This window comes from Monodon monoceros, unplaced genomic scaffold, assembly GCF_005190385.1.
Source record: "Monodon monoceros isolate NGI ecotype Baffin Bay Population unplaced genomic scaffold, NGI_Narwhal_1 Super_Scaffold_12, whole genome shotgun sequence".
Lineage (NCBI taxonomy): Eukaryota > Metazoa > Chordata > Mammalia > Artiodactyla > Monodontidae > Monodon > Monodon monoceros.
Window position 1 is genome coordinate 126,077,907 of NW_021703768.1, and position 16,263 is coordinate 126,094,169.

General features: G+C 41.5%; 1 protein-coding gene across 2 annotated transcripts in view; it reads right to left on the minus strand.

The window, feature by feature from the left end:
- PDE6A (phosphodiesterase 6A) overlaps window positions 1-16,263 on the minus strand; it is a 69,488-nt gene that overhangs the window by 38,758 nt on the left and 14,467 nt on the right. For both annotated transcript variants that reach the window (XM_029217480.1, XM_029217481.1), the window contains 2 exons: window positions 9,063-9,137; window positions 4,102-4,166 (listed from right to left, as the gene is read on the minus strand). In XM_029217480.1, the coding sequence (XP_029073313.1) occupies window positions 4,102-4,166; window positions 9,063-9,137 (140 nt within the window). The remainder of the gene's footprint in view (window positions 1-4,101; window positions 4,167-9,062; window positions 9,138-16,263) is intronic.

Here is a 16,263-nt window from a genome sequence, read left to right on the forward strand (position 1 = left end):
AAGGAAGTTCTCCTCTATGGAGATAATTATGTCATGTCTCTCTTAACGTGGCAGATTGCATTTATTCATTTTTCTAATGTTAGCCGTTAGCCCTGCATTCCTGGAATATACCCAATTGGGTCATGATGTATAATCCTTTTTAGTTATTATTTGCTAAAATTTTATTTATTTAGCATATTTGCATCTATGTTCACAAGTGAGCTTGGTCTGAATTTTCTTTTTTCATACAGTCTTTGTTGAGTTTTGGTGTCAAGTTTATGCTAGCCACTTCTTTTTCTAGTCTCCTGGATAATTTGTATGAGAATCGCATTATTTCTTCCTTAAATATTTAGTAGAACTCACCCCTGAAGGCATCTGGGCCTGGAATGTCTTTGTGGGAAGGTTTTAATGTATTTTATTGTTATAAGACTATTGTGGTGTTCTATTTCTTTGTGATTTATATTTAGTAGGTTTTATTTTTGCAGGAATTTGCCTCTTTCATCTAGATTTAAAATATTTTGGGCATAATATCCTCTTACTATCTTGTTAATTTCTGTGTCCTTGTGGTTATCCCCCTTTTCCTTCCTGATACAGCTCATTTGATTTTCTATTTTTCTTGCTCAGTCTTGCCAGAAATTCATCAATTTTGTTAATCTCTCCAAGAAACCAGCTTTTGGCATTTGTTCATTATTCTGTTAATATTTCATTAATTTCTGGGCTTATCTTTATTCTTTTGGGGAGGGTTTATTTATTTGCTTGTTTGCTGTTAGTTTCTTGAGATAATGTGATGGATAGCTTCTGTCTACCCTCCAGATCCGCTCTCCAACCTGCTCCTCCGTGTCCCAGGAGGCCAGTCTGTGTGGACTCCATCAGTAGGGTGCCTGGCCTTCCAGCTTCTGATTGAATTTAGCCCAATGAGGAGACCTGGCCAAAACTAGAGGCAGGTAGAACAGTTAGGTCAGGCTATTTATTTCCCTGGGTTCCCCCTGGCAGGGTTGCTCTGGGTTTGCTGTGTCTCTTGACTGAAAGGCAACACTTCTCTCAAGATGCCCTGCTCTACATGACACTTTCTCCGTCCAGGTTCTAGAAATTTCCTTTGGGCCCAGGAATGCTTACAACAACCTCACTACTAGCATATTCTCTTTCAGTTTCCTTCATTCCACCCACACCTCTGTAATTCATCCCTTTATAAGTAAAGCCTCCTTGAATTACCGTAATTTGAATGTGACGCCTGTTATCTGCTGGGACCCCGACTGATACAAGTGGGTACAGAGTTTATTACTTTATATTGTATTCTTTTCTCATATGAATATTTAAGACTGTAAATTTTTACCTTAAGCATGATTTCTGCATCACACTGGTTTTGACATGTAATATTTTCATTCTTTCAGAATATGTCATAATTTCCATTGATTTCTTCTTTTACCCATGGATTATGGGTCTTCGTTGCTGTGTGCCGGCTTTCTCGAGTCGTGGTGAGTGGGGGTTACTGTTCCTTGCAGTGTGTGGGCTTCTCATTGCGGTGGCTTCTCTTGTTGCAGAGCACAGGCTCTAGGCACACGGGCTTCAGTAGTTGTGGCACGTGGGCTCAGTAGTTGTGGCCCGTGGGCTCTAGAGCACAGGTTCAGTATTTGTGCACACAGGCTTAGTTGCTCCACGGCATGTGGGATCTTCCCCGACCAGGGCTCGAACCTGTGTTCCCTGTACTAGCAGGCGGATTCCTAACCACTGCGCCACCAGGGAAGTCCCTCTAATAATGCACCTTGAGACCTATTTTTATCTGATAGTCACATAGTTACATCAGTTTTCTTTTGATTATCATTTGCAAGGCATATCTTCTGTTCATTCTTCTACTTTCATTCTATCTGCATTCTTATCTTTTAGATAGCTCTCTTGTAAATAGGATATACGGTATTTCTTTACGTATATCTCAGAACTCATCAGTTCTTACAAGAACTGGTTGTTTTTTTCTTTTTTTCTTTCTTTTTTCTTTTGGCCGTGCTATGTGGCCTGCAGGATCTTAGCTCCCCTACCAGGGATGGAACCCATGCCCCCTACAGTGGAAGCGTGGAGTCGTAACCACTGGATGGCCAGGGAATTCCCAAGAACCGTTTCTTATATGCAACTGAGAAAGATAATATTCTGCCAATTAATCTGTAATGCAGTGCTTTTTGAACTTATAATTATTACTCTACGAATATCAACAGAGCTCTTTTAGCATTTAGGTATAGATTTTTATCGTATTTCATACCTTTTTCCCGGCTTTTTGTGCCATTCAAAGGCACTTTTTGTTTCCGTGCTGCATCAAAGTATAATCTCTTTAAGTTACTTCTAAGAATTTGTATTAAATTCAATGTGGATACAGCCACACTGTAGAAGGCAGCAAGGTGGATGTTATCAGCGGCTAGAAGGGTGTGATACTTGGTGAGGAGTGGTGAGACGTTGGGGAGAACTGTGATCTGTGATAACTCAGCATACAGACAATGAGTTTGATAAACTGGCACCTCTAGAGAAGTGGTTAGAAAACAGAATGGTGGCAGAGTATGCAGCCGACAAGGAAAAAAAAAGAAAAAGAAGGCGACGAGTTTAGGAAAGACTCAGTCTTCATGCAAACAAGACTGAACAGAGAGAACCCAGAAACTCAGGAACCTGAAGCAGTCTCTTATACCCAACCAGTAAAAGATAAACCAGAGAACTGAGTGATCTGAGTGACAGGATTATCAAAATTGTTTGGCAACAGTTGTGACCTCTCACAACCACTATTTAAGGATTAAGGTGACCTGCTATAAATCCCTTCATTTGGACCAGAAAAGAGATCAAAGGTGAGGCTCTCCCACAGAGGCTGATCACAGCCTCACGGGAGCCTGCAGTTCAGTTGGGAAAGAGAGCCAAGCCTCAGACAAAACTGTGGGGTGGCTCTTGGTACCCACAGAGGATTCACATAGGTAACAAGGCAGCTAAGTTTTGGAGAGTGCTCTACTGATCAAAAAGTACAAGCTGATACTAAAAACGTTCTTGACGGTTGAAATCTTAAAATGGCCTTTGAGCCTCCACCACCTGCAGGCAGGTTGGAGGCCTCACCCTCTGGGAGTTCTTGCCTTTTCATTATCCTCCTAAGCCATATAAGAAGACATTAGAGAATAAGCTTTCTGGGACTTCCTTGGTGGTCCAGTGGATAAGACTATGCGCTCCCAATGCAGGGGCCCCGGCTTCGACCCCTGGTCAGGGAACTAGATTCCGCACGCGCGCCGCAACCAAGAGTTCGAATGCTGCAGCTAAAGATCCTGCGTGGCACAGCTAAGACCTGCGGCAGCCTAAATAAATAAAAAAATATTTTTTAAAAAAAGAGAGAGAGAGTAAGCTTTGCTTGGGGGCTGAGTCACTTTCTTTGCCAACTTCCTGCCTTTGTCTCACCCTCTGCATTAGGCCCCAGATGTGCCTACATAGAAAATCATTGAAAAGCCGTGATCGGACACCATGGCCTCATTCTATGGAGAGGCCCAAACCGGCCACTTATTTATTTATTTTTAAATAAATACATAAATTTATTTATTTATTTATGGCTGCGTTGGGTCTTCGTTGCTATGTTCAGGCTTTCTGTAGTTGCTATGAGCAGGGGCTACTCTTCATTGCGGTGCGTGGGCTTCTCATTGTGGTGGCTTCTCCTGCTGCAGAGCACGGGCTCTAGGCATGCAGGCTTCAGCAGTTGTTGGCATGTGGGCTCAATAGTTGTGACTCGTGGGCTCTAGGGCACAGGCTCAGTAGCTGTGGCGCACGGGCTTAGTTGCTCCGTGGCATGTGGGATCTTCCCAGACCAGGGCTCACATCCATGTCCCCCGTACTGGCAGGCAGATTCCTAACCACTGCACCACCAGGGAAGTCCCCAGGCCACTTATTGACACTGGACTTGAGACTTGAACTCACAGCAGCTGAGTCAGAATCCAGCCTCATTTTCCAAACTGCATGGTCTTTCCACCCTTCCACACTGCCTCCTTACTGCTCTCCCTGCCTCGAACAGAGTGTGTGGCCTTCTTGGGTTTGGTTAGTGTCGATCTTGGAATGAGTATCTTCTGGACGCTGATAATGTGCCTGCAATTCTACATGTTTTGAGAAGAGACTTACGGGATGACTTTGATGTCTTCTTTGCCATGCAGGATGTAGTCAATGACCTTGTAAAAGTTGATTTCCTAGGCAAAAGAGAGAGTCTGAGACAGTGCTTCAGCAGGAGTGTGTTCTTGAGAAAGGCTTTGTTCTTTACCCTGTGCCCTGTGGTTTTCCAGAAGCACCAGCCTGACCTTCTAAGGGCGTGTCCCGGTGCCCCTGGAGCTCACTGTCCTCAGCTGACTCTCAGGGTTCAGTGTGCTCCTCCTTGGAACCAGCTCACAGTGGCCAGGCAGGGGCTGGGATCTGGGGCTGGGAAGAGACATAGGAAGCGTTCCAAGGGAATCTGGGGGTTCAATACAAGGAAAAAGAGAGAAAGATTGCTGGTGGAGTCTAGTGAGAGAGGGAGGTGGAAGGAGGCTTCTGTCCCGTTTAGCATCATCGTCAACCCAGCCATCTTCCACGTGGGGTCAGCTGCATGGTCACGGCCCCCTTCCTCCTTCACTCCTCCACTCAGCTGCTCTTTGCTGCGTCAGCTCTTGCAGACTTGCCTTCCCAATCATCCCTCATGCTTCCCAACTCACATTCCACCTCTTCCATCCCTCCCACCTCCTTACACCATTAAAACCCCTTTTCTCTTAAATTAGACCTGTTCAATTCCATGACTTCCTAACATGGGGTTGGATACTGGCAGGTGGTTCCTTTTCCCTAGCTCTCCAGGGAAAAATCCATTACCTTATTGGAACGTGATGGGCAGGTTAGTAATAATCATTTTACAAATAGGAAGACTGAGACCCAGAGAGAGGAAAGGACTCATTTATAGTAAGACAGTAAGCCGGGACCAGAACCTTGGCCCCTGACTCCTGTGCTCAGAGCTCTTTCTACTGTCACTTAAGGTTAATAGCTTAAAAGAGTGTTTTTCTCTCTGTAGCACTCTCACCTAGAAAGGGGGCTACTCAAAGTGTGGTCCCTGGACTGGTACCAGGCTGCAAACTATTTGTTACTATTCCATGATGAGATAAAAACAGAAATTGACGGTCAGTGTTTAGAAACTTTTACAGCAATTTGACTGAGTTAGGTTAGGTCTGTTGAAACTGATAATTTAAAAAAGACAAGTTTTGTATGTCTTTTAAAATTTTTACTTTTTGCATAATAGATTTTTATCATATCTTGAAACGTATCAGTCCAAGATAAGTTGGAAATTTAAAAAAAAAATTGTTCCTCTACTACAGGTTATTTTGAGAAATATTGCCCTAGAGATTTAAATGTTGATACCTGGGCCCCATCAAGGCCTGTTGACTCAGAACCTCCACAAAGGGAAATTCCTCATCTAGTCAAGGGTGTCTAGTTGACGGGCAGTCGTGACCTTCTTCAGGCTCACGAGGGAGAGAGAGGCTCTGCTCCTCAACGCCCACCATTGGAAGCAGCTACAGTGATTGAACCCTTCTAGAGCGGCTCCCATGGCATTGGCTGCTCCAGGGTAGGTATGAGCTCCCTGCAGTAGGAAGCATCCAAGGGAAGACCAGGTGAACCCCACAGCACGATGAAATGGAGTTAGGAATAGATCTAGAGTGCAAAGACTCAGGCTCTGGTCTTGGTTCCACTATGTGTCCTTTCTGGGCCTCAGTTTCCCCAGCTGTAAAATCGGTGGTGTTTGTTTTTTGTTGGTGTCAAGTAGCAGAACCTTTTCCCCTAACAAAGCATGGGCCCTAATCCTATAAAGCAGAGGAAAGTAATGCCGCCCTAATGGAAGCAGAGTTGGGTACATGGAGATCCTGCATCTCTCCTGGTTTTCCCTCACTCCCTGTCCCGTCCTCCTCTGCCCCCATTCACCCCTGGCCCAGGCAGCCACTGTGGGAGCGTTGGGTTCTAAAGATAATCTGGGAATTTAAAAAACTGAATTAGGGAATCCCTAAAGCTCCTTCCAGCTATGATTCTAAGACTATGGTTGGAGAGTTAGCATAGATAGATAGTCTCTCATAGATTAAAATGCACATATTCTTTGACCCAGTAATTCTACATATGCTAATAAATCCTATCGATATATTCCCAAATGTAGGTAACAGCATTGTTTTCCCCATCTAGGGCTTTCAACCAGACTGCTTTAAAAAGTCTGGAGATAGCTGACATCTATCACTTGGAGATGGTTAAGCAAACTGAGTTCCTGCGCATAGTGGATACTTTGCATGTCTCCAGAGCGAATAGCTGTATCTGTGCTGATAGGGAAAGATGACAAAATATACTCAAGTCGGAAAAGTAAGGCACAAAATAGAATCATCACACTTGTCAAGGGTAGTGGTGGTGGAATATGTATATACACACACACACACACACACACACACACACACACATACACACATACACATACACATACATACACACACCCAGGAATGTCCATGGACATTTGGGAAAGGTAGACCGCTCACAGTGGCACAGTGGCTGTCTCAGGGCAGGCTGGATTTCTGTGCTGTGCTCTTTTGTATGGTGTGAGCTGTTCTCTGTGCTCATGTATTACTTTTTCAATAAATATAAATACATTGCGGTAGGAACATTTTAAAACAGTGAGGTCATATCCTATGGGCGGTTCTAGAAATCAAAGGTGGCCCCGTTATCTGCTGGGACTTTGGTAGAGCTGTTTCCTTCTGGGAGGGGGAGATGGCCTTCTTGCTTCAGGACCATCTGTCCTTGGGCCTGGGCTGTTCACTGCTCTCCCAGGGAAGCTGCTGTCTCCCTAGGCCTAGTAAACTGCCCTACCCAGGGGTCTCCATGAGATTCTTTTAGAAAGGTGAGAAATGGACTTTTTTTCTTTTAAACCCACAGGAGAATCAATTTTGCTTTCACAGAAAGCAACAAAAAGTTCAGTGTGCTTTAGGTAAACAGAACTTTTTCCACACACTGTAGCTCAGCCAAGTTGCTTTCAAGGCCATATTCATGTAGGAATTCACCAGCCTTCGCAAAGTCAAAACCAAGCCATCAATGAGTGCCTTTGTCACCTTGCACCTAAGCAGCTGACACTGTAACACAGGGTCTTTGAAAGAGCCACACGCAGCGAGAGCCAAATCATCGTGCATGGAAATATACCAGTTTTAAAAGAAGTGTTATTTTTTTTTTCCCATGAAGTCTGCTTAGCCTTTTTCATAATCAAAAAACACACACAACGCTTTATTTTTAAGAGGAGATGAAGTGAGGTGTAGTTGCTTTGGGGGAACTTCAGAACCAAGATTTGGGGAGGTTAATTGGTCAAAATCCAGATGAAGATTGTATTTCTAATGTGAATGTGGCAGATAAAGTGTGAGAGTGATGTTAGTAGGCAAAAGGATAAGTTAGAGCCTGATAGCTCTCTGGCTGTCCTGGAATTGGAGGTGACCTCTGACCTCAGGGCTCAACTCAGAGAGCTGAATATTAAAGCAGCCCGGGAAACTGAAATTAATTGAAGTTGGTGGTGTCTGAAAGCTATGGGGATCTCTATTCTATACAGTTGCTAGAATTCTAAATTTTAGGAACAAGTCCAGCTCATATGTGAATTAGATGAAAAGCTCAGTAGTAACATCTCAGCTATGCCAACACAAAAAGCTGTACTTAAAAAGGAAAAACGTCCCCGAATAGTTTTCTGACAAGAGCACATGATGTAAGCCTTGAAGACTCAGTCTTCCCAAATGAAATCATGAAATTGTGTGGGCAAAAGAGTAGTTTGAAACTGGACAGTGCCAGGTTGTAAAGGTCATTTTGGGTAAAGCAGAACAGACAGTTTAGATTCCAAGGTTGAAATCTTTTCTGGTGTGTATATGAAGCTCACAGGCCAAGGTGTTAATTCTAAATCCCTAGAGTTTGAATTAAGATTAAATAAAGTCTGTCACACACACACACACACACACACACACACACACACACGGACACGGACACAGACACATACACACGCTGTCCTTTCTCTTTATTTTGGGTAGGGTTAGTGTTGGCTGGGGGGAATCAGGCCTCCTAGCAGAAATTGACATACCATTTCAGACAGGCTGGAAGGTTTTGTGGAAAGAACGCTGGACTAAAACTCAATTCAGGACACGACTCTGCTGCTTACCTATTGTATGTGACCTCAGCTAAAGTCATTCTGTCATTCTACAGGTTCTATAGGCCATTTGAGTGCCAGGTCTGTTTACCCTGCTGCATCTTTACCTCCCCACACATTTCATTTCAGCTTCTCTAAAGTGTTTGTGCCTCATCTTAAAAATGTAGCAATAGTAGGAAACCAGAGGTCACAAACTGAAGTGCCAAGAGAGACCTGATAGAAACATAAATGAGAGAAGGAGGCCAGGGGTGTACAAGAGGGAGTCGGGGGCACTGTGCAAACTAGAGAGTTCAGGCCACACATTGCAAGGAGGTGGCCGCTACTCAGCTCCAATCAAATTTACCCTGCAGGACTGTGGGTCCAGCTTTGACTGATCTGCCACCTTTTGAAAAGAAACTGAGAATCTAGATGTTTATCAGAAATACCTTGATTTTTAAGTGCTAAGCTGCCAATTCAAAACTGTTTTAAAGTGAAAACAAAGAAAAACTAAAAAAACGTATGTAGCCAAACATATTTACCTATTGGCTGGAATTGACCTTCTGGCTATCAATTTGTACATTTTAGATTAGATTTTAAGGTTATTTGTAGCTTTAACTGTCTACAGTTTTCCTGCTGGGTGGATCCTTGAGCAGGTTGCTTGATCTTTCTGGAGTTCTTTCCTCATCTATGGAATGAGAATATTTATCCCTCCTTTGTCAGTCCCACCGGGTTATTGTGAAACTCCAGTGAGATATTAAAATACCTTGCAAATTACAGGGCTTGAGCAATTGTGAGGAGTTATCATAATTTCAAGGGAGACAACCCAACCCAGAGAAGATAAATACTGAAGTGGTAAAGACACTTCAGCAGGGCCTACAGTGCCTTACTCGTTTGCATTTCATTAAACATTTGATCATATTGGACAGGCTAGAGAGAGACCTACCCTTCCATCTGGAGTCCTGGGACCAGAGTAGGGTGGAGCCTCACCCATCAGGACTGGCCACACGTCAAAAAATTCCTAGGAATAAGAAAAACAATAATTATGTGTCTTGAAAGTAGATCAGAAAAAGATTAAGAAAAGAAGACTACCTGTATGAGTCATCTATCACTGAAATCTGGAAGATGGGCAGAGCTCAGTGAAACCAAAGGTTGAAAGGGCTACAAGATTCACTAGAGTTGGAGAATGTCAGTCATGTCTGTGCTTTGAGATATATCAATATCATCAGAACTGGATCTGTCTAGGGACTTCCCTGGTGGTGCAGTGGTTAAGAATCCGCCTGCCAATGCAGGGGACACAGGTTCGATCCCTGGTCTGGGAAGATCCCACATGCCGTGGAGCAACTAAGCCCCTGCACCACAACTACTGAGCCTGCGCTCTGGAGCCCGCGAGCCACAACTACTGAAGGCCATGTGCCTAGAGCCCGTGCTCCACAACAAGAGAAGCCACTGCGATGAGAAGCCCACGCACTGCAGCGAAGAGTAGCCCCCACTCGCTGCAACTAGAGAAAGTCTGCGCGCAGCAACAAAGATCTAACGCAGCCAAAAAATAAATAAAAATGAAAAAAAAAAAGAACTGGATCTATCTAATCAATAACCAAGAAATGGGAGTTAGGTTGGAGCACCCTCATACTCCCTGTGCTGTGGGACATGAGAGGGAAAATGGGGACTCTATGGCTAAGAAATTTACCTTAAGTATTAATACATGCTAAACATGTGAGCAAACATTTAGCTGGAACAATGTTTCTTGCAGTATCATTTATAGCAGTGAAAAATCAGAAAACACCTAAGTGTCCAATAGGAGGGGACTTATTAAATCAATTATGGTACGTCTAGTAACAATGATGTTACAGTTGTGTAGGTACTGATTTAAAAGATGTCCATGAGGGCTTCCCTGGTGGCGCAGTGGTTGAGAGACCACCTGCCGATACAGGAGACAAGGGTTCGTGCCCCGGTTCGGGAAGATCCCACATGCCGCGGAGCGGCTGGGCCCGTGAGCCATGGCCGCTGAGCCTGTGCTCCACAACGGGAGAGGCCACGCCAGTGAGAGGCCCGCGTACCGCAAAAAAAAAAAAAAAAAAAGACGTCCATGATACACTGATGAGTAAAAAATGTGAGGTGACAAAAATAGATAAATCATGTGACCCCAGTGTTTATATAGAAAATGCGGTCAAAGAATTCACAACAAAGCATTAACAACTGGTTTTCTCTGGGGGATTGGAATGAGATTATACTTTATTTAGCAATTATTCCCTAATAAAGTTTATGGCTTTTGTAATAGGGAAAAAATTTTTTTTCCAGATAAGAAAGAAAGGACAAACAATGGTGCCAAATATGGATGGATAGACCCATATCTGGGCTCCAACAGGAAAGGATGACACCGTAAGACAACTGGCAAAGACAGGGGCAGAGAGACAAGAGAAAAAGGTTGGCAAAGGCTCTGCATGGTCACACAGCCCCAGGAGAAGAACCTGGGAAGCCATGCAGGCGCTCCCTTGCTACTTCTCCGCTGGTTTTCCTACCGCACACGCAGCTGCACAGCTTGCGTTGGGCCAAATCTGGGCCTGGCGGAGGAGGCCTCTGTCCTCCAGTGTCTGTCTGTTCATTTATCTGCTGGTATTTAGGGACCGTGATCACTAGCTCTGGGTTATTGTGGGCAGGGTGCTTCTTGACCTCTCTCTCTTGTTTAAACATGTTTGTCATGGTGGTTTGTTCTAATATCATCCAGGGGGCAAGCAGAAGGGACTCTACATGAAATTCAGATTTCACATCCTCACCCTTCTGCCCAGTTGGGCTCTTCTCTTGACTACCAACAACAGGAAGCAATTCAATTCTGGGTGAAAATATGAACTGGGGACTTACCTAAGCTCCACAACATGCTGGCTGTTAGATAGAGAGAGATGGACAAGGCACAGTTTATGCCCTGGAGGAATCTGCTATGTCATGGAGGAGAGAATTAAGCCCTCAAGTAACTTTAGTAAGGTAGATGGGGTAAGAACCAAAACAGTAATAAAAGGAGAACACAAATGTTAGAGGAGACCAGGAGAAGGACATGGGGCTGACACTGTCAAGGTCAAACTCTGAGTGATTCTGAAGATTGTCCCAAGGAGAAGCAGATGTTATCAACAAAGGGTTGGGTGGAATATGGGGCATGTTTATGCTTGCCTTCCTCTGTCTCAATCTCTCTCTCTCTTTTATTTATAAACAGCTTTTTTGAGATATGATTCATATACCATATGATCCACCCAGTTTAAGTGTAGAATTCAGTGACCTTTATTGACTTTTTTCATAATGTCAATACTTCAGGTAAGAGCTTAGCTACCTGGGGTGGGGTGGTGTCGGGGGAGGTGGAGAAGCATAGGTTTTTAGAATGATTATAGGCAGCCCAGCCCACTTCTCATTGCTAGATTGTTCCATCTATTGGGGATGGCTAAGTCAGGACATTCTTGCTTAAATGTGACTTTCCCTTTTGAGGGGGAGTTCAAAAGAAACAGAGGGCAGAACACTGCAGCTCAGAGCTGTGTTCAGATCCTTTAAGGTTCAAACTGAACACCTTAAAATGGTGCTCAGTTTGCACCTCCAAGTTTCTTTTGAATTTAACTACTCAGAAATTCTTTTGATTAAAAAAAGAACCATTCATTTGTATGAATTCATTTGCTACTTCCTGAAGGAGTATAAAAGTGCTTATTGCTGGATTTAGCCATATTTGGGAAAATACTTGATTCAAGAATTTACAAAAATCAAATGGACAGTTGGACTAGTACCAGAGGTTCCCTAAAATCAGTATATGGCCCAACTGCACCAGAATCACTTAGGGAGCTATTTTAAAGGCAAAAATGAGAATAATAAACCCATGAGTATATGGAAATCTGTTATATGGTAAAATGGCATATCAAAATGGTGGCATTTCAAAACAGTGGAGAAAGGGTAGACTGTTCTTTAAATGGGGAATTAGGAGGGGGGCACAAAATTTATCCCTACCTTATACCATAACATGTTGATAATTTCAAAAGGTGAGTGAAAGATGAAGATATATTAATCAAAACACATCAGATCATTTCAGACTATAATATTAAGGTTGAGGAAGTCTTTTTTAAACAAAATTCAAAGCGCAGAAGCCATAAAAGACAATTTAAATCTTCTGTATGATGAAAGATGTCATAAACAAAGTTAAAATATAATCCATAGAAAGGGAAAATATGGTTGCAGCCTATGTGACAGAGATATAGTCTATATCATGGATAAAGCACTCCTATATTTTAATAAGAAATAGACAAAGAATTCAATTTTAAAGGTGGAAAAATGGGCATATATTGCCCAGAAAAATCTGGGCAATATATGGAATAAAAAAGTTAACTCACAAATAAACATATAAATGTATTTACCCTCACTTAGTAATCAGTGAAAAAACAATTAGAAAAAACGAATAACATTTTTTGCCCATTTAAGTAGGAAAAATAAAAAGATTTATGATATACAAAATTGGCAGGAGTTTTGAGAAGTGGAATTCTCATGCAGTGCGAGTGAGAGTATAAAATGATTTAGCCTTTAGAGGGAAAATTTTGGGAAAGCAAAATGAAAATTTTTTCTTAGTAATGTACTTCCACAGCTTTGTCCTATAGATAGTCTCTGTCAAGTGTGCAGGAATTTAACTCCAAGGTTGTTCATTATAGCATTGTCTTTAATTGCAAGACTATTTAGAAATGATTTAAATGCCCAGAAATAGGGGAAAGGATAAATTAATTATGGTATATCCATACTATTTAGAAGAATGAGGTAAATCTATGTGGACTAAAGAACAAAGAAAGAGGATTTCTACTCCTATTAATGGTGGCCAGTTTGTTTCAGACCAGTCCTCCAACTGAGAATTATTATGAAATCTGGACTGTTTATGTGTATGTGTGCATATGTGTATATAAACATTTGTTTGAAGGAATCATAGAGCTAGCAAGGCAGCAAGGACTTGATGGGCCAAGATTCCACAGAGAAGGGAAGCCCAGAGATGTGAGCCTAATGTCTGATTCAGCTTTTCCTCTTGATTGCCTTGCTGATACCAAAGATGCTGTGGAGCAGCTGGGAAGCTGCACAGACTTACTGGGCTAGTGGGATAAAACTGGAATTCAGGGCCTGCCAAGGAGGAGGGACCCTTGAAATCAACCCAGGTTTCATCTGGCCCTTCTTAAAGGTTTATACCCTAGGAGTAAAAGTGAATCAGAAACAGAACATCCCTTGCAAAAACTGAAGACCAGCTTCAAATCAGCTCAGTCCCTGATTGGAGTCAGATGCTCTGCCTTTATCTCAACCGCTAGCCAGAAGTAACATAAATCCCCTTTGGAGGAACATAACATTGCCCAGAGTTTCAAATCATCTCTAAAATGTTTTATATATGTCTCTAATGTTCAAACAAAAATAAATAGTCATGTACAAGATAAGGATTAACTGAAAATCAAGAGATAAAACAGACTATAGAAAGACAGCCATAGAATATATCTACAGATATTATAGCTCTCAGACCCAGACTCTAAAATAACTGATTATGTCCAAGAAATCAAATACAGAATAGAGAATTTTAGAAGAGCGCTGGAAACCTCAAGAAAGATGAAATGGAAATTCTAAAATTGAAAAATACCTGAAATTAAGAACTCAATAGATAGTTTTAACAGCCAATTAGACACAACTGAAGATTCATGGATAGATCAGAAGAAATATTCAAACTAAAAAACAAAAATATAAAAGGGTGGGAAATACAGAAAGGAGTGTAAGAGACATAAAACATGATGAAAAACTCTAGTATATAATGACAAACTTAGAGGTGTTTTACCACTGCATATCAAGATATTTTATAGAGCTACTATAATTAAGACAGTATGGTATTGCAGAAGAATAGATAAATATACCAAGGGAACAAAATAGAGAGTCCAGAAACAGACCCAATATATGGACACTTGATTGATGATAGAGGTATGATAGAGAAAGATGGTCTTTTCAGTAGAACAGTGGGGGAGAAGGATGGTCTTTTCAAGTACTGGTCAATTGGATATCTGTATGGGAAAAATTAATATTGACGCTACTTCATGCTATACATTTTAGAATTGTCAGGTAGATTGTAGAGCTGTATGTGAAAGTTCAAACAATAAGGCTTTTAGAAGTTAACATAGGTGAATATCTCTATCACCTTGGGGCCAGGAAAGATTTCTTAAATAGGGCATAAAAACCAATAAAGGAAAAGACTGATAAATTGGGCTACATGATAATTTAAAACTTACATGAGTTAATGAGAGCACAGTATGGGAGAAGATATTTGCAATGTTGCATTCAACAGAGGACCCATATCCAGAATTTGTTAAGAACTCTGACAAATAAGTAAGATAAAAACATACAATAGAATTTAAAAAATGGGGGAAAGACTTGAACAGGCACTTCACAAAAGGTATCCAAATGGTCAATAAACATAAATCTTCCTGGTCATTAGGTGACACATGTTAATACCCAAAGAGATAACACTACACACCCACCAAAATGGCTAAATTAGTAAGATGGCAATACCAAGTATTAGTGAGGACACCCCCTACATTGCTGGTGGGAGGGTAAAATGGTACAATAATTTTGAAAATCAGATTGGCAATATCAAAACTATTACCCAGAAGAGTAATATTAAAGGTAATTCTTACCTTTAACAATTGTGAATCACTATATTGTACACCAGTAACTTATATAATATTGTACATCAACTGTACTTCAATTAAAAAAAAAGCTAGGGACTTCCCTGGTGGTCCAGTGGTTGACAGTCTGCCTTCCAATGCAGGGGACGCAGGTTCGACCCCTGGTCAGGGAACTGAGATCCCCCATGCCACGGGGCAACTAAGCCCGTGTGCCACAGCTACTGAGACCGCGCACCTCAACTAGAGAGCCTGTGCATCGCAAACTACCGAGCCCATGTGCTCTGGAGCCCATGCACCACAACTAGAGAGAAGCCCGTGCATCACAAGGAAAGATCCTGCATGCTGCAACTAAGACCCGACGTGGCCATTAATAAATAAATATTTAAAAAAAACAAAAAAAAGCTATTACCCAGAATTTCTACTCCCAGGTAAATACCTAACTGAAATGGGAAATGGGTCCAACTGTGTACCAAAAAAATATGTACTAGAGTGTTCATAATAGCAATATTCATAAAAGCCCAAACCTGAAAATGCAAATGTCCATCAACAGTAGAATAAATAAATACTTTGCAGATTATTCATATAATGGAATATTCCACAAGAATGAAAATTAATGAACTAATGTTATGAGGAGCAATAAGAATGAATCTTACAACCCAAATGTTGATCAAAAGAAGCCAGACGCAAAAGAGTATGTATTTATATGATTCCATTTATATGAACTTCAAAGATAGGCAAAACTAACATGGCTTTAAAGGTCAGATAGTGGTTACCTTTAGGGAGGAAGGGGTGGGAGTTACTGGAAAGGGGTAAGAAAGGGGCCAGTTATGTTCTATTTTTTGATCTTGGTGGTAGTTCAGTGGGATGTTCATTCTGTGGTAATTCATCGAACTATTCTCCTGTAATTAGCGCTCTTTTCTGTGTGTATGTTATGTGTATGTATGTTGTCTTAAAAGAATCCACACGTACTGATAAAAATTATGTTCACAGAACATTATGTAAAAAAGGCAGACTATCGTGTACCCCAGCAATGTTTATTTATTTCATTTTACTTTATTTTTTTAAATTGGGTTATCTTTTTATTGTTGAGTTGTAGGAGGTTTTTTTTTTCCTTCATGAGCAAAACATCAAACTTAAAAAAAAATTGAAGTATAGTGGATTTACAATTTTGTGTTCGTTTCAGGTGTGCAGCAAAGTGATTGTTATATATATATATTTTTCCATTATAGGTTATCACAAGATGTTGAGTATAGTTCCCTGTGCTATACAGTAAATCCTTGTTGCTCATCTATTTTACGTATATTAATTCGTATCTGTTAATCCCATACTGCTAATTTTTTTTTAACTTTTTATTTTATATTATAGCCGATTAACAATGTTGTGATAGTTTCAGGTGTACAGCAGAGTGACTCAGCCAGGCTGCCACATAACGTTGAGCAGAGTTCCCTGTGCTATACAGTAGGTCCTTGTTGGTTATCCATTTTA